The sequence below is a fragment of the Balaenoptera musculus genome, chromosome 1 (genome assembly GCF_009873245.2).
Source record: "Balaenoptera musculus isolate JJ_BM4_2016_0621 chromosome 1, mBalMus1.pri.v3, whole genome shotgun sequence".
Classification (NCBI taxonomy): domain Eukaryota; kingdom Metazoa; phylum Chordata; class Mammalia; order Artiodactyla; family Balaenopteridae; genus Balaenoptera; species Balaenoptera musculus.
Window position 1 is genome coordinate 48,424,455 of NC_045785.1, and position 25,051 is coordinate 48,449,505.

General features: G+C 41.9%; 1 protein-coding gene across 1 annotated transcript in view; it reads right to left on the minus strand.

Moving 5' to 3' along the window:
• The window catches only part of DAB1 (DAB adaptor protein 1), a 420,573-nt gene that overhangs the window by 274,255 nt on the left and 121,267 nt on the right, over positions 1-25,051 (minus strand). The window contains exon 2 of the mRNA XM_036843482.1: positions 5,541-5,743. Within this exon, the coding sequence (XP_036699377.1) occupies positions 5,541-5,607 (67 nt within the window). The 5' untranslated portion in view covers positions 5,608-5,743. The remainder of the gene's footprint in view (positions 1-5,540; positions 5,744-25,051) is intronic.

Sequence of the window (25,051 nt, forward strand, 5' to 3'; positions counted from 1 at the left end):
AATGCATGCTGACATTCAGAGTATCGTGTTACTTGTATTTATTAAGTTGAAAATCCACTTGCTTTGGGTCAGGAAAGCAGTGAAAAGAGTTTCCATAAGAGTTTTCTTTCTTATGATAAAAAAAGCAAGATTTTAATTAATAAATATAAATTTGGGGTAAAAACAAAACATAAAATTTATGAGTAGTCACAGAATAAATTAGCATGAATTTTATTCACTAAAATGAATAAAAGTAGCCAAGTGGAAAAAAAATTTTTTTTCAGGAAGGATGAGACCTACACAAATCAGAAGGGCCGCCCCTCAGGTGGAAATTCTTGGACTCTATTGACTGGCTGAAGTCAGAATCTCCTTCCCTGGTGTTTCTCTCCACAGCAGAACACGGAGCTCCTGCAGGGCTCCGGGCTGGGGCTGGATAAACATTTGTAGACAAAATAATTACTTAATTAATGCCTATCCTACATTACAAATTTGACCGAGCAAATATAAGTTGTACATCCACTGGGTGCCTGAGGAAACTAAAGCTCAAGGCGTGGAAGTGACTTGCCTGAAGGTGAACAACTAGAGGGTGGGGACCTGGCTTACAAACCCAAATTCAAGGTCTTGATGACCCCAAGTCTGCTTCCCCTGCAGGATAAAAGCAGCAGATAGAAGCAATGAAAAGGCAGCTCTCTCTGCACTGAAGGCCAGGTAAAACGAGTTTTTGAAAAATTAATCTCTCAGGGTCCAAAGGACCCAATGGGATAATAAATACGATAGCAGTTTATCAGCTCCTAAGTGGTAAGCCAGTGATTATTAACAGAGTTCTTTCCCAGGGCTCACTGACCAGTTGAGGGATCAGGACCCTGAACATGGGATTCCTGAAACAATTCCTTATCACAATTGACCAGAATTTCCTAAGAAACCTCCCCAAAGTTTGCACAGCTACTGAGGCACACAGCCAGGGTTCAAACTCAGTTCAATGTGGCTCCAGAGCTAAGGAGTCTGCCATGTGACCACCAATTTCTCCTGGATTCCATCAGGGCCTTGATTCTTGGAGTCCAGTCTTTCTGGGAGGAAAGACTGTCAGTGCCTTGTTGTTTTTGTTCACTAATGAGTTCTAATATAAATATAAGGAAAGTGAATAAGTTTATTTCCAGGTATTTCTAGAAAATAAGGAGAAAATACTGAACCACGATCACAGAAGGAAGAGGACAGAAAAGCTAACGTTACCCACACCACTGCCATGTTGCAGATCCCAAGCTGGTCCTTCACCCAAGATAATCTCGCTCGCCTTTCTTATAACAAGCAGAGTAGTAATACACCACACACACACACACACATCACACACCCTTAAAGACAAGGGTCAAAGAGGCTAAATGACCCATCTCTGGTTACACAGCAGATAAGAACAAGAGTTAGAAATTAAAAACCAGGTCTGTCTGACTCCAAAGTCAGTGCTCTTTCCATGACACCAAGCTGCCAGATGGCACTGCCTGCAAAACTCCAGGCACTAGCCCCAGAAATGTCTGTGTCTGCTCATCCTGGGACCCGTTCCTCTACCACAGTCTTCTACTGGGTGTCCTAACGCCAGGATTACCACAGATTGTGTCAGCTGATCTTCCCCCTTCGATGGCAGGTAACGAACCTGAAAATACACATTCTCTTCCTCCAGTCCTCCATCAAATTCCACTCCTAGAATAGGTACCGTCTGACAAGCTGTATGTGTAGTGACACAATCCAAGAAAAATGAAATGAAGAAAACAACTTTATTTCTCACTACTTTCATCCCCTCCTTATTTGAATTGTGAATACTCTAGTTACATCTCATACTTGGCCTGTCTAGAAACTCATTTTGTGGTGAAATATGCTCCTGTGTGACTTGTTTTTGAATCTGTCTGACTTGCTTTCAACAGCCTGGGTTAAAGAACTGGAGTGATAGGTTTGTGAGGAATTATAAAGGGCTTCTTAACTTTCTTTTTGCCGCTCTTTTTCATGATAGATGCCTTACATTGTCAGGTATTTTTTTTTAGGAAATAAAATATCTGCTCCAGGGACCACCTGAATCTTGCCAAGAGAAGAAAAAACTTTACTATACTGTAATATCAGGTAGTAATATGAGAAATGTATTTATGACAGAATGTCAAATGACAAAGCAGGATGTAAAATTGTATGAACAGTATAATCTCATATTATCCTGGAAAGTCAGTCCAGAAGGAAGTAACTTAGAATGTTAATAAAAGTTATTTTTAATTTTTAGGATTATGCATGCTTACTTTGTCTTTTCTAATTTTCAGTAATAAGCATATATAACTTCTTAAAAGTCTAATGAAATTACTAAAAAATATATATTTTTTCATAAATAAGTCTAAAATTATTTCCTTACCACCAAAATCATTATATGAGGTTATCAACTTTGACCTATATCAGGCACAAAGATTGTTCAAGAAAAGAAAAATATATACCAATCTTGCTGATGAATATAGATAGAAAAAAAACTAAGTAAAATATCAAATTAAATCCACAGGGTATAGAAAATAAGACATCATAAACAGAAATGAAGATCAGAAAATCTATCAGTGAAATCCATGACTTATTATTGGTTTTAAACTAAAAGAGGAAATATATGTATAATCATTGAAATAAATATAGAAAAAGCATATGATAAAATTCAACATGAAAATTCAGGATTTAAAAAAAATAATTCCTAGAAATGAGAAATGAAGGCAAACTAATAAAGAATATTTAGTAAATACTTAAATATCACACTTACAGGTAACTTAAGGCATTTCCATTAATTTAAGTAAAAGTTAAGGATACCTTCTCTCTACTAGATATTATATTGACAGACCCAACCAACGGAATAAGATAAAAAAAAGAACAAGTACTTAAGGATTGAAGAGGAAGCCAGAAACTTACTTATGAGGTTATATATTACCTCAATAGAAAATCAAAGAGGGGTTAGAGAAAGTATTAGCAAAAGAGTTTAGTAAGACTATTAAATTCAAGATTCAAGATCAATATATAAACTGCTTCTTTCCTTTTAAAGTTCTACTTATTTTCACCCAGCTAGCAACATTTGTTTAATGGAATACTTACTATCCCATAGCCAAAACTAAAGAACAGGAAATGAATTAATCCTGTTACCAGCACATTCTCGTTCTCTCTTCTTAATGTACGTGTGTGATTTCCTGCTGCCTTGGTCCAGACAAGGGTATCAAGAAAAAAAACTATTTGTCACTGTTGCATAATTACAAACAATTGTAAAATCTTGCTCTGGGACAAATCAGCTGTATACTTTTTAAGATCCCCGTAGGTAAGAGAAAACAATGTGATGATGCTGATGAAGAAGAGGAAGAGAAGGAGGATGGAGTGAAAAAGGGAGAAGAGAAATAGGACAAAGACGGGAGAGGTGGGAAAGATAGAGAAAGATGACAGTGAATGAAGGGGACGAGAAGAAGTAAGGAGAAGAGGAGGAGGGGGAAGGGGGAAGAGGAAGAGAGGAACACATATAAACTTTGTGGAGTTTTTAACATATGCCAAGTTCTATACTGTTACATTTGCCTTATTTCAGTTAATCTTCCTAGTGAGCCTTTGAGCTCTGTAATATTACATCTTCATTTTGTGGGAAAGGAAACGAGGCTCAGAGAGGTGAAGTAACATTCTAAGGTCACACAGTTAGGAAGTGATATAGCCAGAATCTGAACCCAGGTCTGCCTGCCCAGACTTTATGGTATTAGCCATTCACTAGAGGACACTCCTTGCATAGGTGCTGTGCTGATTTTAGAGCTACTAAGCACGTGAAGGTGAGGAGGAGCTAAAAAGGTCACCTTCACCGTCCCATTCCAAGTTCTCAACTAAGCCAATGTTCTGAAAAATCGGAATCCTCTCTTTAGAATGCTTCTGGTTTTGCATGTTCAAATTAAGAATGAAAAGATATGCACTAAGTATAATTTTTAATGCATTAAGCATTCAAGAGCACAAGTTTAGTGGAAAGGTTAAACTTGAGGCAAAAAAATAACTTGTCAGTTTCCAGTGAAAAAGCATTTGAATTCTAGTACATACTGAGCTCTGCAATCTTTTTTTTTTTTTTTCCCATGTAGCAGTTCTCCCAAGACCTGTTCTCTCACACACTTGCCTTCCTTCTATTATTCTTATTCCATGATGCATAAGAAACAAGGTTTACATTAGGTTTCAGGGGATAAAATAGACTGCTTCCAAAATATTTGTGCTTCAAATCAACATCTAAAGCAAAATTTATAGTCCTTCCTGGGGTTCTGGCTGTCCAAGAGCTGCATATGTATTACATTTATGTCCCTTGCTTCCTATGGAGTATCAGACAAATGCCATCAGAAGACATGACTGGGCAGGCACAGCAACATCTCAAACAAATCACTGCCTATACAAAGCAACCAATGGCATCCTGTTTGCAGGCCCATATTGACAGATTTCAAGACCTGAAGGAGAGCTGTATTAATCCTCGTCCACGCAGTTTTAAAGACAGGGGAGGGAAAGAACTGAAACCACAGGGAGAAAACACACACCACACACCACACACCACACATACACACACACCCACACACACACAGAGCAACAAGGTGCTTACATCTAATTCCAACCAGGAGACAAACTTAATGAAAGACGTGGTCATAAAGCCATAGGAACAAATTCTCCAAAAATCGTGAACAGTGATAGAATTATTTTATCATCACACGATGCATGCCAGTCTTCTCTACCAAATACCTATGTGCCTCCTCTGTGTCAAACACTTTCCAGTTGTTGGGAGTTAAAAGGGTGAACAAGGGATCCAGCTCTGAAGGACTGTATAGTATAGCTGACAAAGGGGGAAAAAAAACCAGGGTGTTTCTAAGAAAGTGAGCTACTAACAAAGTGCTAATGAAACAAAACAAACAAAAGCAAATAACCCAATGTGGGGAGTAAGGAAAGGCCCTCCAGGAGGCCCCACTAAGCTCAAATCTGAAGAATAAGTAGGAGTCGGTGTTAAGAAAAAGTGGAGAGTGACAAAATTACTTCCGGCTGAAGCGACAGCCCAGGGGTTCTCAAACCAACATCAGCATCATCTGAGAACCTGTTATAAATGCAGCCTGGGCCCCATCCCAGGGCTAGGGAACCAAAAACTCTGGGGACGAGGCTCAGCAACCTGTGTTGTAACAAGCCTTCTAGGTGCTTTTTGTGTGGCTGGAGTTTGCGAATCACTGGTATATGCAAAGGTGAACTACAAGACACAGAATGCCTGGAGGGCAAACAGGGTTGGGTGGGGATGCAGCGCAGATTTGGGCAGAGATGTTGCTGGAGGGATGGGTAGAAGTCAGGTCAAGAAGGGCTCTGTTTGCATATTATGAAAAGAATTTTGGATTTTACCCAGAGAATAAGGATGAGCCATTAAAATATGATACCGTGAATACAAAAAACACCAAATAATGTTGGTGATTATTTAAAAATATATGCAATCACAAAGATAGTACCAAATACCATTCCAGAGACAGAAACACTCATTCCTGTACAATAGGTAGCCATTAGGAAAGGAACAGATTGGGCCCTACCTTTCTTTCTGGAGTCTTTCTTGGCGCTGGTTTTCACAGCTACTTGAAGTTCTGTCTCAGTTGACATCCTACTAAATCCTTAGTCCACTTCACACAGATCCCGGGCCTCGGCCAGGCTCATTGAGGACTCCTCTCCAAGAAAACGACTCCTCCCTTCAGAAATGACACCCCGAGCTGCACATTTCATTCACTCCTTTCGAGCGCTGCAAATCAAGGGAAGAGAACATTCAGAATCACCACCCTGGTGAAGTTAGAAATTAGGAGGGCAAAAAGGAACTGTCAAACATACAAAAACAGGAAAACCTTGGTCTCCATGTAGAAACTGTTCACATGGTTTCATTAAGCCGTCAACAGGGTTCATACAACAAAGAGAATTAGAGGCCTTATCCGCAAAACTCACAATAGGTAATGCAAAACAGATCTTTAAAACTCTGGATTTTCAAGAGAAGCAAAACTCAATTCTTTATTTTCCATGTTTCTTATTGTCAAGCACTAGATGCCACCCAGAAAATACGGCACAGGCATATTTCCTGAGCAGCCCCATGGAGACATTTCCAACAACAAGGCACCCATACGTCAGCCAAGCTTGCCTAGAGCTTTGGCAGCTAAAGCAGATCATAGGGAAGTGACCTGTGGTCTGTCCCTCACTGGCAGGCATCAGAGGGAACGCGGAGTTGACGTACAACTGGGCTCCAAGGGTAAGGTGACAAACGGGGCTGAGAAACTTTCCAGCAAGCCCATTTTTATGTCAGCTTTTCCCGCAGCTATAAGAGCAGACAAGCATTTAACGTGGGGAGGAAAAGAAAAGGAAAGAGGCAGGCAGACACACATTTCATCCCTTCTTTCTTTAATAAATATGCCTTGCACACTACTAGGTACTGTTAAGTTCAGACACTGTGCTGGCAAGAGATAATAATGATGATAATACCACTTCAATTACAGCCAGTATTTACTATACATTTACTATATACTGTGCCCTCAGCTCCTGCTTCACATACGTTATCTCATTTGATTTCATTTAAATTGAATGAATGTATTCCCAGTGTCAAGTCAACAATCTTTCCCAGGGACCGTCTCTCTGATAGCTGTATGTGAGAGTTCAGTTGAAAATAAACATTTCAGGAGTTATCCATTTTTAAAGAATATTAAGATAAAGCTACTGGAAATGGATCTTCAAACTGTGTAGCCAATTCTTAGCTCATGCCACAGATCTAGAACTTTTCATCTGAAAAGGCTGACCTTGAACGCCAGTTTCAGCTCAAAAAGAATAATGACCAAAATCTCTTAATCATGCCAATTAAAGATGGCTTAACTAGAAAGGCTAATATAAAAGCCACATAAATTGTAGTAAGGCTTAAATATGGGGAAACTCATACCTTATCCAAAGATATCTGCTTTCTTTGTTTGCTTTTAACAAACTGTTTTACAAACTATTTTTTAGGAGGACACTGGCCCTGAATGAAGGTACTTAAAGTAGAGGATCTAAGGCTACAACTAAAGAAAATGGAAAATTATCTTCCTAGAATGGGGTCCAGGAAACCATATGTTGAAAATGAGAACTTTTCCGGCCACTTTTGTGCCATCTATCTGCACCATGCCACTAAGCCCTCACCCCCTTCCTAACCTCTTGCCCTCAAAAGACAACATTCCATGAGAGATGACAGAGTCACAAAACTTGGTCATATAAAGAGATAATTAATTTTATTAATAATACTAGTCATTTCATTGCAACAAATATCTACTAAGAACCTACAACAGGCCAGGTGCAAGTGCTGCCTCATTCATGTCAATAGACGTGTACTGTACAACCATGCAGGCCAAGAGTACAGGGTCAAAGCCTGATTCCTGTCCTCAAAGAAATTCAGTCTAGCAGAGGTGTCAGTCATGTAGGGGATTGCAATACACATGACCAGAATGAAAACAGACAATAACTGGGCATACTGGGTTACAAAGGAGCAAGCTTTCACCTTTGCTTGAAAGAATCAATGAAGCTTCACAGAGAAGAAGCTCTCCACTGTCTGATCTTGAAGAATGATGCCTCTGTCACATGGATGATAAGGGAAAGGACCAATGGGTACTCAATACATTCATGTGTAATAAAGGAATAAATGGTTGTCTCAGGCAGAAGGACCAGCATGTCCAAGGAGGCTTGAAATTAACAACCAAAATTAAAAAAAGGACGCATTAAGTCTAGTAGGGAGGTGACACACTTTCCCATCTTCCCAATTCTCCCTTATGCTGTTACCTTTCTATGGAATTTTTCTTTTCAATTCTGCCTTGACATTCTCAAGGTTCAGTTCAAAGAGGTATCTTAGGCAGAAAGATTTTCTGATCCCTCCATTAAATGGAACTGTAATAGGGAAGAACAAATCTGACTCCATATTGGATCTGTTTCTCTTACTTTAACCTTTGTACTCTATTGCTTTTGCTACAAGCTAAGAATGTTGTCTTAGCCTGAAATATACAGGATAGGCCATTCTCAAGGCTCTGACCTTTAAAGGTATAACACTTTTCCATTCATACAGAGATAAAAAGTTGCACAACAGAGAATAACATTTGCCTTGTTGGAGGTTTACAGGAACATCCTGACCTGAGTTACAAGGACAGCTGCAAGAACAAAGGATTAAAACACCCAGAAGTTTGTAACAACCAGCCACACCCCCTCCCCTTTTAGTATAAAAGAAGCCTGAATTCTAACTCAGGGAAGATGGCTCTTTGGGACATTAGTCCACCATCTTCTCGGTCTGTTGGCTTTCCAAATAAAGTCACTATCCCTTGCCCCAAGACCTCATCTCTCAATTTACTGGCCTGTCGTGCAGCGAGCAGTACGAGCTTGGACTGGGTAACAGAATCTCTCCTTACTTGTGTTATGATCTGATTCTTGGCCAACTTCGTAGTTTAATCCATTTACAAGCAATGTGATATTGAGGAAGCTATGCAACCCCTCTTTGCCTCAGTTTCTATACCTTTACAATGCGGATAACAGTATCAACTTCATGGAGTGGCTGTGGAAATGGTGATCACACATGTGACATGCTTGGAAGGGTGTCTGGGCACATCTCCTGGCAAGCACTTAATAAATATTAGGCTCTAATAGTTTCCTGTGTTACAAACACAGGAATACAAGGTCAAAACACAGCCTCATATTATTATCCTTTCACAGAGGAGGAAACTAAGGCAGGTTAAGTCTGCTCTCTAAGGACAAACTGTAGGAAATGGTAGAAGCTAAGATATTTCCATGATGCTGGTCTTGCACACAGTAGGTACCTAATCCATAAACACCGAAATGAACTGAAATATGGGTTTTACACCATTTCAAGCACTCTTAAAGTCGATGTGTAAAACTGGATTGGATTTGGGCCATTTTCTTTCCTTCGACTTTGTAAGCCACAATAAAGAACCTCTCCCTACTCTGTGGGCATCTTCAGTGTCACTTGTTTGACAAAATGTGATTGTGTTCAAGTGTTATAAGCATTACTTGTGAATTCCTGAAGTACATCCCCATATCAATAAAGAAAGGAAACCAGCATCATCTCTAATAAAAACTTGCATAAGGAAGCTACAGTACGGAGAGAACATTCCACGACCAGGACCCTGGCATCCCCTTTAATTTTCCAAAAGCCAGAGGTTGAGCAAATGCCGTGAAGTAGCTCCAAATTATTTAGGAAATTCGTTTCTTTGTAATTAAGGAGATTAAAGTCCTCTAGGGCCAGAAACCATGTGACAACTCAAATCATTTTTCCCCAGTAAAAGCTGTGAAACCCTATCAGTTAAATTCAGGCTCGCCTAGAATTCTGAAATGCTTCAATAATGTTTCTTTGCTCCACACAATCTGCAGTAATTTAATATTCCTGAAGTGTGTCAGGTTTTTTATAATGAGCTCTTCAAATCTAAAAGTGAATTATGTAACATTCCACTACAGACATTCTGTCTACTGAACTGCTTCTAAATGTAAAATCCCACGTTCAGTGGTGGGGGGTAGGAAGTGGGGGAGGGACAAAAACACCAAACCACAAAGCAGAGAAAACAGATAGGCCTTTTCGTTTTTAAACAAAGCACAAAGGTTTGAGCAGCTACAACAGAACAAATGCATGGTAAAACACCTACTATAACGCACCTTTGTGTTCTCTCTCCTCCCCACCCACGCTCAGATGATCCTACGGTAAAATAGCTAATGTTTATGAAGGCCCATTATTTGCCAGGTACTATACTATGAACTTTTCACATATTATCTTAGCCAATCCTTCAGTCACTTGAAGAGTTAGATATTATTATTATGTTCATTTGACAAATGAGGAAAGGGAGGCACAAGCCAGTTTTGTAGCTCGTTCGTGGTCACGTGGCTAGTAGGCAGCACAGCACAAGGCAGGGTACAAGCCTCTCTTCTCCCCAACTTCACTCACAATCCCCCTGGAGGTCCATTAGCTGGGGAATGGATAAACAAAATGTGGTGTAACCATACAATGGAATATTATTCAACCATAAAATGGAATGAAGGATTGATACATGCTACAAGGTGGATGAACCTGGCAAACGACATGCCAAGTGAAAGAAGTTAAACACAAAAGGTCACTTAGTGTGTGATTCCATTTACCTCCAAAATACCCAAAAATAAATAAATCCATAGAGATAGAAAGCAGATCAGTGGTTGTCAGGTGCTGGGGGAAGCCAGGGAGTGGGGAATGACTCTTCAATGGTTACAGGGTCTCTTCTGGAGGAGATGAAAATGTTTTGGAACTAGATGGTGGTGATGGTTGAACAACATCATGAATATAATAAATGCCACTGAATTATACATATGAAAACGGTTAATTTTATGTTATGTGAATTTCACCTCAATTTTAAAAAGAAAAAACAAAAAGTCAAAAACAACCCTCCCAGCCAGGTGCCACACCCTGATTTAAGCCTTGTGTGACATGCTAAGGACACTGAAATTCCAGGCTAAAGGGACAATCCAGCCTTAACAACCAGATGAAGAGGTATACTTCCCAGAAACAGGACTTTGGGTTTCAGTGGCAGCAATTTTATGGATTAAAAATTGTATGTGCTACTACCTGATGTTTCATAATTTAGGGCATCTTAATCAGCTTCATTCAAACTACAAAGCACTGAAAACAGGCCCTTTATCAACAAGGCAAAAAGGTTTGCAATAGTACAGATCAAGGGTCTTAGTTTCCACATCAGTAAAATAGGAAGACCACCACCAAGTGTGTAAGATTTGGAAGATCAATGAAATTTGGGCACTTAGGAAGCCTAGCTCAATCTACAGCATGCTAGTTTCATGTAAGAAAGGAGGAGACTTAACTGCTTATCTTTACAAAAAGGAACAGGACAAACACACCAGAAAACAATGAAGCTGTCTTTCTACATGAATGGGTCGTAGAATGACTGACGGACCAGGCAGAAGGACAAGGCAGAGGGTGATACTTCTCAGAGTATAGCTTTTTGTTTAGTTTCCAAATTTGGAAGCCTATTAATGCTCTACATATCTGAAGAAAGTAAAATTAAGTTAACAGGGATAGGAAGTGGGGAAAATGCTAAAACTGCAAGTGGATGGAAACAAATGAATCCAACTGTATTTCAGTGGAGCATCATATGCACAATCACTGAAAGGGTAGGAGAAGAAGAACTAATATGAATAGCTACGAACACAATTTGACTGTTTACACTCGGTCTTGAACAGGATTGGGGCAGGGGGAGCTAAAAACAAACCTCAAACTCTTTTTAGTAGGCTTTTTTGGGTAATGCTATGGGCAAAGCAATTATAAAACTATTTTAGATGTATTATAAGATTGGACAAGGAAGTAAATTCTCTAACGTTCTTGGGAGCCAAGATTCTCACTATTCAAGAAGAGACATTAAAATATGGAAAGGGGGAGGGCAGGAAAGAGAACTGTGGGACAGACAGGAAATTGGAGATTTCAGGGTAAATTCGTGGTTTATAAAATATACATGCATCTGTATGTGAGAATGTGTACACATGTGTTTATATGCATATGACTTCCCAGCCCTGTCCACTGAGCAGGTCAAGGAGCAAAGATAACCCAATGACAACATGACACCTAAATACCTAGATTTTGGGTTCTATTACCACTCCTCAGTAAAAGGACCCAGGGTTTCTTGGAGAAGTGGGTGATTCCAGAGCTGGGGCATGGCAGGTATAAGATGAGCCCGACATATCCTGTTGTTCCAGAAAGTAATGAAGTACTCAAAACCAGCACCAACGATAGGGGCATGTCACGAGGATACAGACGCCATCTTGGAGGAGCTCTCACTGGCCAATTCTGAAACAGCTTAAACACCAATACAATTTAAGGAAGGTAAATAAATAATAAACCACTGAAAAAATGGGAATCCATACTGAAAACAGACAGATAAACAAGTGGGGGAAGAAGGGAAGGCTGTCTTGTTGACAGTAGAACAGATACTATCTGGTAAATACAGAGGAAGTGCTAGAGTATAAAATCACATTTTGCAGCCATCAGAGTAAAGCTTAGCCAGACAAGAATCATCAATAAATGCTAAATCCAGGGAAATTTTTCAATGAGAAGCAAGCCATTTGTAGGTCTTAAAGTGTCTTCTCACTTGTTGTTTGTAGTTGCAAGGGGAAAATTTGTGATCATACGATGGAGACATTGAACACCACCTCAATTAGGTTATCAAAATTAACATTAACAAAGACGAGCAAATGGATATCCGGTGATACCCCAAGAAGACCACATCATTATCATGCAGCATCCTGGCCAGGAATCTAATCAGAACATGCATATAAAAATGTGGAGAAAGTCTATTCTTCAAAAATGGCATAACCAGGGGCTTCCCTGGTGGCGCAGTGGTTGAGAATCTGCCTGCCAATGCAGGGGACACGGGTTCGAGCCCCGGTCTGGGAAGATCCCACATGCCGCGGAGCAACTAGGCCCATGAGCCACAATTACTGAGCCTGCGCTCTGCAACAAGAGGCCGCGATAATGAGAGGCCCGCGCACCGCGATGAAGAGTGGCCCCCAATTGCCACAACTAGAGAAAGCCCTCGCACAGAAACGAAGACCCAACACAGCCATAAATAAATAAATAAATAAATAATTAAACTTTAAAAAAAAAAATGGCATAACCAAAGACAAAGACGGGCTGTGGAAATATTTTAGGTTAAAAGAAACAAAACAGGTACAACAACTAAATGCAATGCTTGTACCAGATCCTCCTTTACTAGCTAGAAAAGAAATGCTACAAAAGAAATTAGTGAGCCAATTGACAAATTTGAATATGGATGGCAAATTAGGTAAAAATATTATATCAAAGTTGAATTTATTTGATACCTTTCCTATGGCTATGTAAGAGAAAATACCTATTCTTAGGGACTACACACCAAATATTTAGGTATAAAGGGCTAAGCTACATGCACCATTCAAATGATTCAGGGAAAACAAATCATATACATATATATATGTACATGCAGCATATGTGTGTGTGTATCTATGCAGATACACAGAGAGAGAGAATACACAAATGATAAAGCAAAGGTGATAAAATAGTAGCAATAGGTGAATCTAAGTAAAAGGCATAGAGTATTTTTTGTATATTCTTATTCTTTTACTTTTTTCTGTAATTGTGAAATTATTTCCAAATTTAACAAAAAGTTTTTTTAAAAGCCTAGCTCAGACGCTAACACATACAGGGATGCAACAAAGCCAATTCTGGTCTCACTTTTCTTTTAAAAAGTTCAGACCCATTGCAGCTCCCTGGATGGCATGCTTTCTAATTCCCAAGGCTACTTGAGTTTAAAATCAGTTTATGGCTGTCAGTTCTTATTATAGATTCCAACTTCATCCTGTATCTGCCCGGAATGCTTGACTTGACACAAGTCTCTGGACCAATGTTGTTTCGAGCAGGTCTGTTTCTTACTGAACTCTTGACTTCCCCTCCAGACTCTGCCTCCATGCCAGGAATTGCCCCCCAACCCCGTCCCAAGACTTTTCACCTACTGGCCCCAAAGATCACTGCAAACTCCTTTAATTACATAGCCAAAGTCGGCCTTTGTTGGACCATCTCCCTCTGCATCCCTGGGACTATGATTTTAACCTGTCAACCCTTTTTCCGTTTTTTTTTAATATGTCAAGGGCTAACTGATCTGATCTAGCCCATTTGGGAACTGCCTAAAATTTGCTCATTCTGTACATCTGTTCTTTTCAGGAACAAGAAAAAAGGAAAGAGAAAGGTTTCGCTAGAGCCCAATGGCAACACTTACTTAATTCTGCCAAGGGTGTCAGAAGTGCAAGCACTACAGAAACTTTACCAGAATGATATTTGAAGAAACTACATCTCTCTCTCTACTGTTAAAATACCACCATCCTCACAGCAAATGTAGGGCCATCACTTGCTTTGCCCAAACCCTTCCAGAATACTACTACATTGATAGAACATATCCCTGGCTTTAAAACTCTGAAGGCCACAAAGCTGACAGATTAACAACCTCACTACAGACCCAATCAAAACTGTTTTGCCACAACTGTGTTTCAAGAAAGGAAAGAAAAATCACAGAAGAGGGAGACGTCTGTTGGCCTGAGAGCTCACATTCACTGTGTTGCTCGTCGGTTATGTCCACCTGACATTATGAAAAAAATAAAAAGAATTCAGGCAGCTTATAGAAAATTTTATAGAAAGTCATTCTCTAGAACAGGATAAAATTAATGAATGAGGAAAACTGAAGTGAATGGGGAACAAAGGATTGGAAATGAAGGTAGAGGCAGAAGCAACGATAGGCCACCAAATAAAATCTGTACGGTTACAGAAGATAGGATGTAAATCTATGAGATTCCTAGAGGCCAAAGCATAGAGGGAAATATGATCAGTTACAGGTTCCACAAAGTCCACACTCAAATAACCTTAAACCAGAAACAGAGAATGAAAAGGGCCTACAGGCTTTCATAAAATCAACGCTGTGTGGTCCCATGGACATTAACATCAGCACTGTCTCTATAGAAAATCCAACAGGGAATTTTCAATGTGCCTTAACTTACGCTGAGAATATAATACTAAAGTATAATAGCAGTAATACTTTTGAATAGGGTCAAAACAATGAGACTCAAGTCATTTTAAATTCTCTTTGAACAAAGCATGCTTTCTTTTCTTTTAACTAAATTGAAAAATAAATAATTGGGATCTTACTATAGAGCTATCTGGTGGTCTGGCATTTCTAGGGCAAACCTAGAATTAAAAAACTGACATGGTCCATCAGTTTACTCATCTGTAAAATGGGATAATGCTGGCTATAATTCATGGGATTAAATGAACAGGAATAAATGAAAGCTATGTGAAAGTACTCTGGGGAAAATAAAATGCTACGCTCCAGAAGGCAGGCACTGTTATTACTCAGGTATCTGTCAGCCTTCAGCAAGGTGATAACAGGAGGAACAGAAAGTGTTTCTTTAATCAAACTCAAAGCTCACAAAAGTCAGAACCAGATTTCAGCAATATTAAAGGAATTTATGTGACAGCAGCACGGCATACTTAGGAACATTTCATTTAACTAATGGATCACACAGTTTCATTGAGTATTTATTGCACCATGAAAATTCATTACATAAACTAATAGAGTATCAGAAAAAAATGTGTATAAGCTTAAAATAATTCCATTAGCGTTTTCAGTACTTGAGGTCCCAATTCTGCCCCAACGTTCTAAAATCTCCACCTCTGATTTTACAAAAATGTGTCAGTAAATGGCAGAACCTAAAGCAATAAGCTGAGGGGCTGGGTTGGAATCATGCCTGACTCTCCCACTGACTGCTTATGTACCTTTAGGCACTCGAGCTACTAAACCAGTCTGAGCCTCAACTTCATCTATAACATGGGCATCCTGTAGTCCCTACTGAAGAAAATCCACTGGAGTGAAGACATCAACCTCTGTAATATCTACTTACAAATTAAAAAAATAGGAGATAGTTTATTACTTTAACATGCAGATTCACAGCAGCGCATGTATATAAATTTATATCTAAAAATTCATACGCGGCTGCCAAGTGCAAACTTCAAATATGATTCATCAGTGGATGGTGACTACTAGCAGGTGACAGGCGACCACCGCAGTGACTGAACAGGGCAGCGGCTGACACAGTTCAGGTTCTTTAAAGATGACGGTAACCCAGCAATCACCCCGGGGCTGGAGACCAGTGATACTGGGGGTCCAGCTGGGAGGCTGCTTGCAACAGCGGAGCTACTGAGTTTAAAAGCTTATGCTCTTCAAGTTTTCTTTCCAAAGATGTCCTAGATAAATGAATTTGCAGGAAGAAGTAGTAAAAAAGCAAATATCCCCAACTCCTTCAGCACACAGCCGTTAAATTACAGGTTGTGTAAACCAAATCAATTCCACATACATTTCTAAGCACCTACTCTGTACACAGCGGACACTGGACTACAGGGGGGAGGTACAGAGAGAGATGAATCAAGGCCTGGTGGCCGCTACACTTTCCCAAGGATGGGGGCTGGCCTCAGGTGGCCTTCTTACCTGTTCCCCAGCACTAGTCCTAAAATGGCACCCCCCTCATCACCTGGCTTTTTAGCCGACGCCTGTTCTCACTTTAACCCCACTAGCCACACGACAAGGCAGGGCACGCTGTCTGTTTGCTCTTGGAGACTGAACGCCCTCTGCCATCATCCCAGTTCCCTCCACGATGTGTCTGAGTAACTTGGAACTGTTGCTATTCCCTGGGGTCTCGCAGGAAGAAAAGACAAGCATTTAATGAGGCCCTCCCAGTGAAGGGGACTTTAAATAAATAAGCATCACATCTGGCAGCTTCACCTGCTGACTTACCTAAAATATATACTGCCATTATTGACTCTCCTTTCCACAAGCTGCATTGCATTATCTTCAAAGGTGACGGTGGGAAAGAGAACCACACAGGCCAACATCTGTCAGTGGCAAGCTGGGCGAGTAAGCAACAGATGTCCCCAAGCTGCCTGGTTCCCAGGGTGGCCCTGGGTGGCGGCTCATCCCAAGGAGGTCCATATCCCAGTGCCTGTCCTGATCACAGGGGGGCACCTGCAACAGCCCTTCCTGTTGGTCCCACGCGAGGGAGGACTTGGCCCAGATGCCACCCTCCCCCTGCCCAGAGAGCCAGGAGACGGGCATGCTCTCTCCCATCACTGACATCCCATTTTAATTCTTCTCTCTCTTCTCAAACATCAAATTTTTTTCCACCTTCCTTTGGAAAAAAATAAAAAGCCCACCAACTTCGTTTGCTTCGCTAATGATTTGCTAGTCCAATCTCAATTACTGTAAAATGGGATACACGGATAGCTCAAATTTCCTCCACAAAAGGATCTGCACTTGATGGGAAGCAACCCAATTTCCACAATTATCTCCCTCACAAAATCCATCCCCAACAGTGATAACCATGGGGCTGTGTTTTGCTCAAGCCGTAAATGGGGATAGATGCTTGGACAAAGGAGCTCTTCTTTCCCCGTCGTTTCCTGATTTGTGAATGTATTTATTTGAACCTTCTCACGGAAACCTAAAAATTCCATCACACTCGGCAAATACTGAGCAAATCGCCAACATGGAAAGCTGTCGACTCTCCATGAAATGCCCTCCTCACTGTTACACCCTGCAAATGTCTTCGACTCTTAAGTTCAAGCTCCCCTTCATGGGGAAGGCTTCCCTGACCATGTGCACCCTTCGCCTGGACCACCGTCCTTTAGTGATGAGTAAAGGCAGGGCAGAGGCTCCCAAGCTTTTCTGCACATTGGAATCACCTGAGGATCTGGAACGACTACTGACTCTTGGCTCTCACCCTGGGATTCTCATTTAACTGAGCTGAGCTGCCACCTGGGCACTGGGATGCTTAAAATCTCCCCAGGTGATCCGAATATGCAGCAACATATGCGGGAAACACAGGCATAAAGGTAAAGAGAATTCACATGTGATTTCAGGGCCGGCATGACCCACTCCCTGGTCCCCCACAGCTGGGCCTGTTATTGAATTCCCCTGAGCCTGAACACGTCCACTGCAAAATACGATGGCTCTGAGAATAGGCACCAGATGTGGTGGGTTTATTAAATGACATAACCTATTTAAGATACTTATCACATAGTGTTAAGTGCTGGGGATTGTCAGGAAAATGACCCCCCCCCCAAAGATGCCTATGCCCTAATCACTAGAATATGATTTATATAATTTAGATCATGAGAATCTGGACTTTTGAACTGATGAGATCACAGAGAGACCTTGCCTGTATTCTGCATTTGGGCTGGATGTGAATCTTTGGGGGCCAGGGGTGGACTGGAATAGACAGAATAATGCCCCGCCCCCAAAATGTCCACTCCCTAATCTGTCCCAGCTGACTGCACCAGAAGTCCATTCCTTACCCGAGGACAATTCATTCACTGGCTGACCAGAGCCACAGCTTGGCCTGGTAGGAAGGGTTAGATCCAGACTGGATGTATGAGAAGACAGGCATATTCTCTCTCTCAAGAATCTGAACTCATTAATACAGATTCTGTCCAGGAGTAATGGGGCCAGATGTGAAAAGACGCACAAGCTCTGAGGCAGCAAGGGGTTGACTGAGCAGAAGTTATGACTCAGTGAAGAGAAGGCTGGCAGAAGCTACCAGGCAGAGAAATACATATACAATTAGGGAGTGAACAATGTCCTGCGCAATGGGAACAATAAGATGCCCTGGTCCCTGAGAGACATCCAGGGTCCTTCCTGTTATGAAATCATACCCCAGTCTCTGGGACGCCAGGCTGTACGGCTATTCTGAGATTCTAGAGACACTCCTCCTGCAGAAATTCCTCTTGCAGAAATTCCTGCTGTGCATGGCCTTACAATGCCACACCCCTTCTTCCTGGGGTGGGGTTTGGAAGGGGGGGGGCTGTAAAAAATAGCCTGAGGCTCACTCTGGTGTACATATACGTACCTCTCATCTGAACCCTTAACTACATCAGTCTTCACATCTTGCAGCTGGCAAAGTCACAAGATCATGAATCTCACCGTCTCACAGACTGGCCTTGGGTTTTCAAATCATGGCTCCACTAAGTCCCAGTTATGTGAGCTTTGGCAAGTCCCTTGAAGTCTTTGGGTCTCAATGCCCACCTCTGTGAAGCTGGGAAGTTGGTACCTTGCCCCTAATGGTTGCTGAGTAGAATAAATACGATGATATATGCAAATTGCCTGGTGCTACAGGAGAGATTCATTCCATATTGTTTGCCTTCCCTTCCCTCTATTTCATCTGCATACCATTCTTAGGAAGGAAAAGGGAGAAATTTCCGATATTTATTTCCTATACTATATACATATTAGTTTTTCGATACATATGCATCAAAATGAAGCAGGAAACAATTACCAAGAACGATTTCTGCTGTGCTATGAAATCTGGTATGTTAACCTGACTTTCAGGCTCTAGCCCAGCCCATCTCCCCAGACTCACAGCTCAGCCCACCCTCATCACAGGAAACACACACTATGGCCACACTAGGTTGGTCGTAGACCCCAGAGCACACCTTGGTGACCCAATGCCACACCTCCTCACCTAATCAAACTCAGCCCACTCTTTGAGGTCCCATCTGGAAACAGATGACAAACTCAAAATAGTATTATTGCAAAGAATTAACACAGAGATTATGTACCCAAGGGTGGGCTGTGTTGAAGGGAAACCCTGAAGGACAGGCCAGGGTCCCAGGGCTAGAATAGCAGAACTGTTACCTCTCCTAGGCTTGAAGGGGTGACAGAAGGGATGGGCGACTGGAACTGGGAGGGGACCCGGTAGAAAAAGTTGCCTTAAAAGGACCCGGTGACCTTCAGTCTAGGATACAGCAAGCCCAGGGCAACCCAGCCAGGAGAAAGTCTAAAAGCCGACCAAAACACACAGACTTCACTCTGCTTCCCGCCCACCCTTCAGCCTCCTGCTAGAACTCAGCAATGGCTAATTCCAAGAAGAGGCCAAGGGGCCAGGAAGCCCATGGATGCAGTCCACCCAGGTGAGCCTTCCTCCTGGAGGGAGAAAAGGAGGATGGAGGGGAGCAGAGTGCAGCCGGGAAGGGCAGGCAGAAGACAGCCAGCTCAAAGTCCAAGGGCAGCTCCTCCTCCATGAAAAATATTCTGTCACAGCCCATAGTCTTCAACATTCCTAAGGAACTTCAAAGACTACATGTCTCCTTGTGACAGAGCATGAAACAGAAGGGAGAGACAAAGAAAGGAAAATAGAATTGCATTTGTGATTATACTACTATGTGCCACATTCTGGGATAAGCATTCTACATGCCTCATTTCATTCATCTTTACAACCTGGGGAGGTATTATTATCTCTGTTTGCAGTAGTGGAAACTGAGGCACTGAACTGATGAAACATCAAGCCCCAGGTAGATCCAGATCTAGAACCCAAGTGCATCTGTCTCCCAGTATCACAAAGTTTCCATAAATCCAGCCTGCTTTGCATACATTGTCATTTTCTGATCTACCTACATCCTGTCCCTTGATGAGCATGAAGGCCACCTGAAGGCACGGACGATCTTCTATTCCTCTTGCATCTCCATTTGCCTCTGTGCTAATGAGATGCAAACAAGTCCCACATAGAGCTGAATAAATAAAATCACAAAAATCTTTGAAATCCCCACAATCCTATTTTTCTTCAGTTTAAAAATAACCTGTTTTGCCAAACAGTCAGAAACTTCTTTTCCCTCTTTAAACAGATTCTTTTTTTTTTTTTTTTTTTTTTTTTTACACACATCTCATATTGGGATTCACAACTCATCGCTCCTGCAAGAAATACCCCCAGGCTCCTTGTCTATTCAGGCAAGCACTTGGTAAATTTGGAAAGCAGTTTAGATGAATTTCTGCCTGCCAAGTACGAGGATTCTGGGTAGACTTCTCTTATACAAAGTTTGAAAAGAAATATTATGCTCGTTTCCTCAAGTACATCCAACAATAGTTTTTTAAATGGACTCTGGTTAAAGTCTTTATTACTAATAAAAAAAAAACCCCCGCAAAATGATTAATAATACAGCCTTGCAGTTCTGTGTAGCTGACGTTATGTATGTGTAATGTTACTTGGGTGAGTGCTTCTAAAACCTCCAAGTGCCTTTCCGGCACTTCATCATTAACTCCTTTTGCCTTCTCTGCGGGGTAGCAGAGGTGAGCTGGCCTGAGCTCCACGTGGAGGTTGAGGCCTGAGGCCCAAACAGCTCGCTTCCTCTGTTCCGCACTTGGCTCCCATTTTAATTTGATGGGAAGACAACAAGCCTTGTCAGAGCACAGCAACAGGGAGAGGAAAAGATCTCCAGCTTCTCTTAGGAGGGTGCCCTCAGGCCTCCCCTTTTTCTCTGCGCGCATTTGACACTTCCTTTCTAAAGACTGTCACGGGTTGCCAAGCACTTTCCTGTACGCACACTCATTTCATCTTCATGACAACTCAGTAAGGTGTTTCGCTGCCCCTATTTTGCCATGTTTGGATAAGAAGAGATGGGCCAGCAGTTTCTCAGCCGGGAAGTGTTGACAATAGGACTGGAATCCATGTCTTCTGGATTCCAAGATCTTTTTTCATACCTTGACTCCTAGATCTACATTATGCTTTCCTGTAGATTATCTAGAGTTAAAATTAATACTATGGGGGTGGGGGTGGGGATGAGGGTGGGATGAGAGTAAGAGGGCAGGACCCTTTTGCTAGTATGGCTAGTAGGTTAGCTGGTCGCATCCCTCCTCTCTCAGCCCCAGCTGGTAAGACACACCTTCTTTGTTTGCTGACTCTAGGCCACACCTCTTCCCCTGCCTGATAAATCTCTGTACCTTTGCACAGCCATCTGGGCCAAAGCCAGTGGGGTCACTGGCCCCAATAAAATGATAACTTTTCCCTCTCTGGAGGGAACTTCAGCCTCTAGTCATTCAAATTTACAGTCTAAATTAGGAGTATTCATTAGGGATAAAAAGATCAAGATAGAGAAAACAATATTAATATTAAATGGCTTCCAAGACCCAAATTGGTAAATGAAGGACTCCAGATTTTTAATTAGGTTTATCTCTAAAAAGTGAGCCAGTCTCCATTAGGTGCCCATTAACTGGAAGTTTCCAGAAAGCAGCCAGCTGGTCCTGCAAAGAGCAACTCACTCGACATTTGTGATTCTCTAGGTATTACCAGCTAATATCCATCCACGGAGGGATATATGCTCAGAGGAAGCATGAAAAGATCTCTTCCCTCAGGAATTCCAGGGCGAAACACGCACAAAACATCAGTGGTTCAAAATGGGGACATTAAATACTCCTTTGAAAAATTTCATGAAAGCTATGTCTGAATCCCTTGCCCAAGCTCAAGTCAAGAACTTAAGATGGGAATTAAAAAAAAAAAAAAATTCAAAAGTGAAACATAACACCCATATATTTTAAAAGTACCACTTAAAAACTGTCAGTATGATGTACAATGACTTTTCACCTCCTTTTATCCATTTTGTTGGCACAATGCCATGAAATCACAATAAAATAAGAACTTGCTTCTAATAAAAACAGGATTCTACAGCTAAAAAGTATGTTCACCTTTGTGTGTCCAAATAAAATTCTCTTAATGCCCTTGGAAAAACACAAACTAGAAATCTTGATCCTCATTTGAAAGACTGAGAAACTGGGGCTCTGAGGAGGAAGGTGACTTACCACTTATTAGAAATGGCTGTATCCAAGTTAAAATTGAAGGCTTTAGGCTTCCAGTCTTGAGTTTTAAAGCTAGAAAGGATCTTGGATACCATCGAGACCATGGCCTAGAGTCTTCATTTTTCAAATGAAAAACTGTATCTTAGAGAGACTGAATGGTTTGCCCGAAGTCACTCAATTAGTAAGTTACACAGAACAATTAGCCAGGTCACCTGATTCCTAGTCCATTTCTGACACCACTACCGTCCAATGTGTACACCATTCGTAACATCAGCTACAGAGAGAACTTCCATTATGGTTTCATATTATTAGCCAATTTCTAACGTCATTCACTTTTACAAAATTCCTGTTCCAGGAACAAGTTGTTTTTGAAACATTTCAAAAAGCATAAAAGAGACCTTTAAAAGAATTCAAGGAGAGTAAGACTTTCGCCCGCACTATAGAAGGTGCTCTCTGCTCAGAATTTACCAAAACTCAGCTTCACAGGATGACATTCTAGAAACTGTTTCCCTAGAACTTCAGGCAGAGGAGAGAGAGCGCTCAGGGAACTATCTCCTACCCAGGGGAAATAACCTCAGCATGCTAGAAGCAAATAACACCCAACAACCTGAGCAAATTAATTTCTAATAAAGAGCTCTACTCAGAGGTTTTAAAAAATTAAATTAAATGTTACCATTACCCATGTGATCAGATTGCGAAGCACAGCTCCTGAAGAGACAGCTGTCTTGGACCTTGTGGGAGCCCAGAGTCACCCCGTAAAGAAGGAAGGGCAAAGTTCACAGCTGGGAATAGTAATTAGGAGTTCCAGTGATTGCCAGAGAAGGGGTTTGGCAAGGTGTGACCACATGGGGAGAAACTAAGTGTTCTGCCATGAACACCAATCAGGGCAAGGGGCATTCAAACACAGCTCGACTCCCACCTCCAACTCCAAACATATTTCTTTACTCATTCAGTCAACAGAGTTTAATGTACTGACTGCAGGCTGTTTGCCATGCATTTGTTCAGCTGTGGGAACATGGCTTATGTCCTAGTGAAGGAAGACAGACAAAAATGTACAAGTCAAGCGCAGGCAGACCTTGGAGATGTTGTAGGTTTGGTTCCAGACCACCTCAATAAAGCAGATATGGCAATAAAGCAAGTCACACGAATTTTTTGGTTTCCCAGTGCATATAAAAGTTATGTTTACACTAAAATGCAGTCTGTTTAGTGTGCAATACCGTGAGGTCTAAAAAACAACATTCATATCTTAATTAAAAAACCCTTTATTACTAAAAAATGCTAACCATCATCTGAGCTTTCAGTGAGTCATAATCTTTCTGCTGCTGGAGGGTTTGAAGTAACTTGGAGAATTACCAAAATGTGACACAGAGACATGAAGTGAGCAAATATTGCTGGGAAAATGGCGCCGATAGACTTGCTCAATGCAGGGCTGTCACATACCTTCAGTTTGTTAAAGAGCAGTAGCTGAGAAGCACAATAAAGCCAAGCACAATTAAACGAGGTATGCCTGTATGCAATATGTCAGATGTTGGGAAGTTCTGGGAAGGAAAATAAGGGTGGAGAGGGAATAAGAAGTGCTGGAAAGGGGAACATTTTCCAAAGAGTAGTCGGGGAAGGCCCCACTGAGATGCCAGTGAGCACAGCTTTTAAGAAGGTAAAGGTGACACCACGCAGACTTGGGGGAAGAGCATTTCAGACAGAGGGGACAGCAAGCCCCAAATCCCTCAGCAGAAATATGCCCAGCGTCTTGAAAGAGCAGTGAAGAGGCTGTGTAACCGAGCAGGACCCTCTGAGGCCTTCTCAGAATAAACCTCCACCCATGTGCTCTGCCTGCCCTTTGTCTGTGGAAAAACTTTCGTCAAAGAATAAATGTAATCGGAGAAGTGAAAAAATGCAGAAAAACATAAAGACAGATAAGCAAAACAGTAATACTTTAGACATTAAACGAAGTCAAGGACCTTTAGTTCCTCCTCAAGGACTATAGATAATATTATGAGCCACGTCCTTTGAGCTGTTATGCAGATACTGAAACCCCACCAGGTGGAAGAAGTTAACTGTATGCTGCCCACAAGCAGTAGACCCCAGACCAGCTGGAACCAGAAGGTTAAGGATGCTGACTCCCCATTACCTCACCACCAGCCAATCAGAAGAATGTCCATGCCCTGCTCCTTGAACATTGTTAAGACTCCTCACTAGCCCCTCCAGGGGAGCGGGGAGGGGAACTCACGGTCTTGAGGGCATTAGCCTGCTGTGGCCCCCTTTGCCTGGCAAAGCAATAAAGCTCTTTCTGTCTGCTTCACCCAAAATTCTGTTTCCGAGATCTAATCCAGCACCGGTGTACAGAGGCCGAATTTCAGCAACAGCTGGTGTGGACCAGAGGGGAGAGGGAGAAAGAGGCAAAAGGTGAGGCCTCAATGAGGCCAGAGCCAGGCACCGGGGCGGAGAGGATGGGGTCCTTGCCCTTAAGCAGCTGACAGTCTAGTAAAAAGCAACGCAGCCCACCAGGCTGGGTTTTTCTGGCTTCACCATTCGTTTAAAGTTATTTATTTTATTTATTTATTTTTGGCTGCGTTGGGTCTTCGTTGCTGCTCGCGGGCTTTCTCTAGTTGTGGCGAGCGGGGGCTACTCTTCCTTGAGCTGCACGTGCTTCTCATTGCGGTGGTTTCTCTTGTTGCGGAGCATGGGCTCTAGGTGCGGGGGGCTTCAGTAGTTGTGGCACACGGGCTCAGTAGTTGTGGTTCCCCGGCTCTAGAGCGCAGGCTTGGTAGTTGTGGCACATGGGCTTAGTTGCTCCACGGCATGTGGGATCTTCCTGGACCGGGGCTTGAACCTGTGTCCCCTGCATTCACTAGCCATACGATGCTGGAAAGGAAAACCCTCGTGAA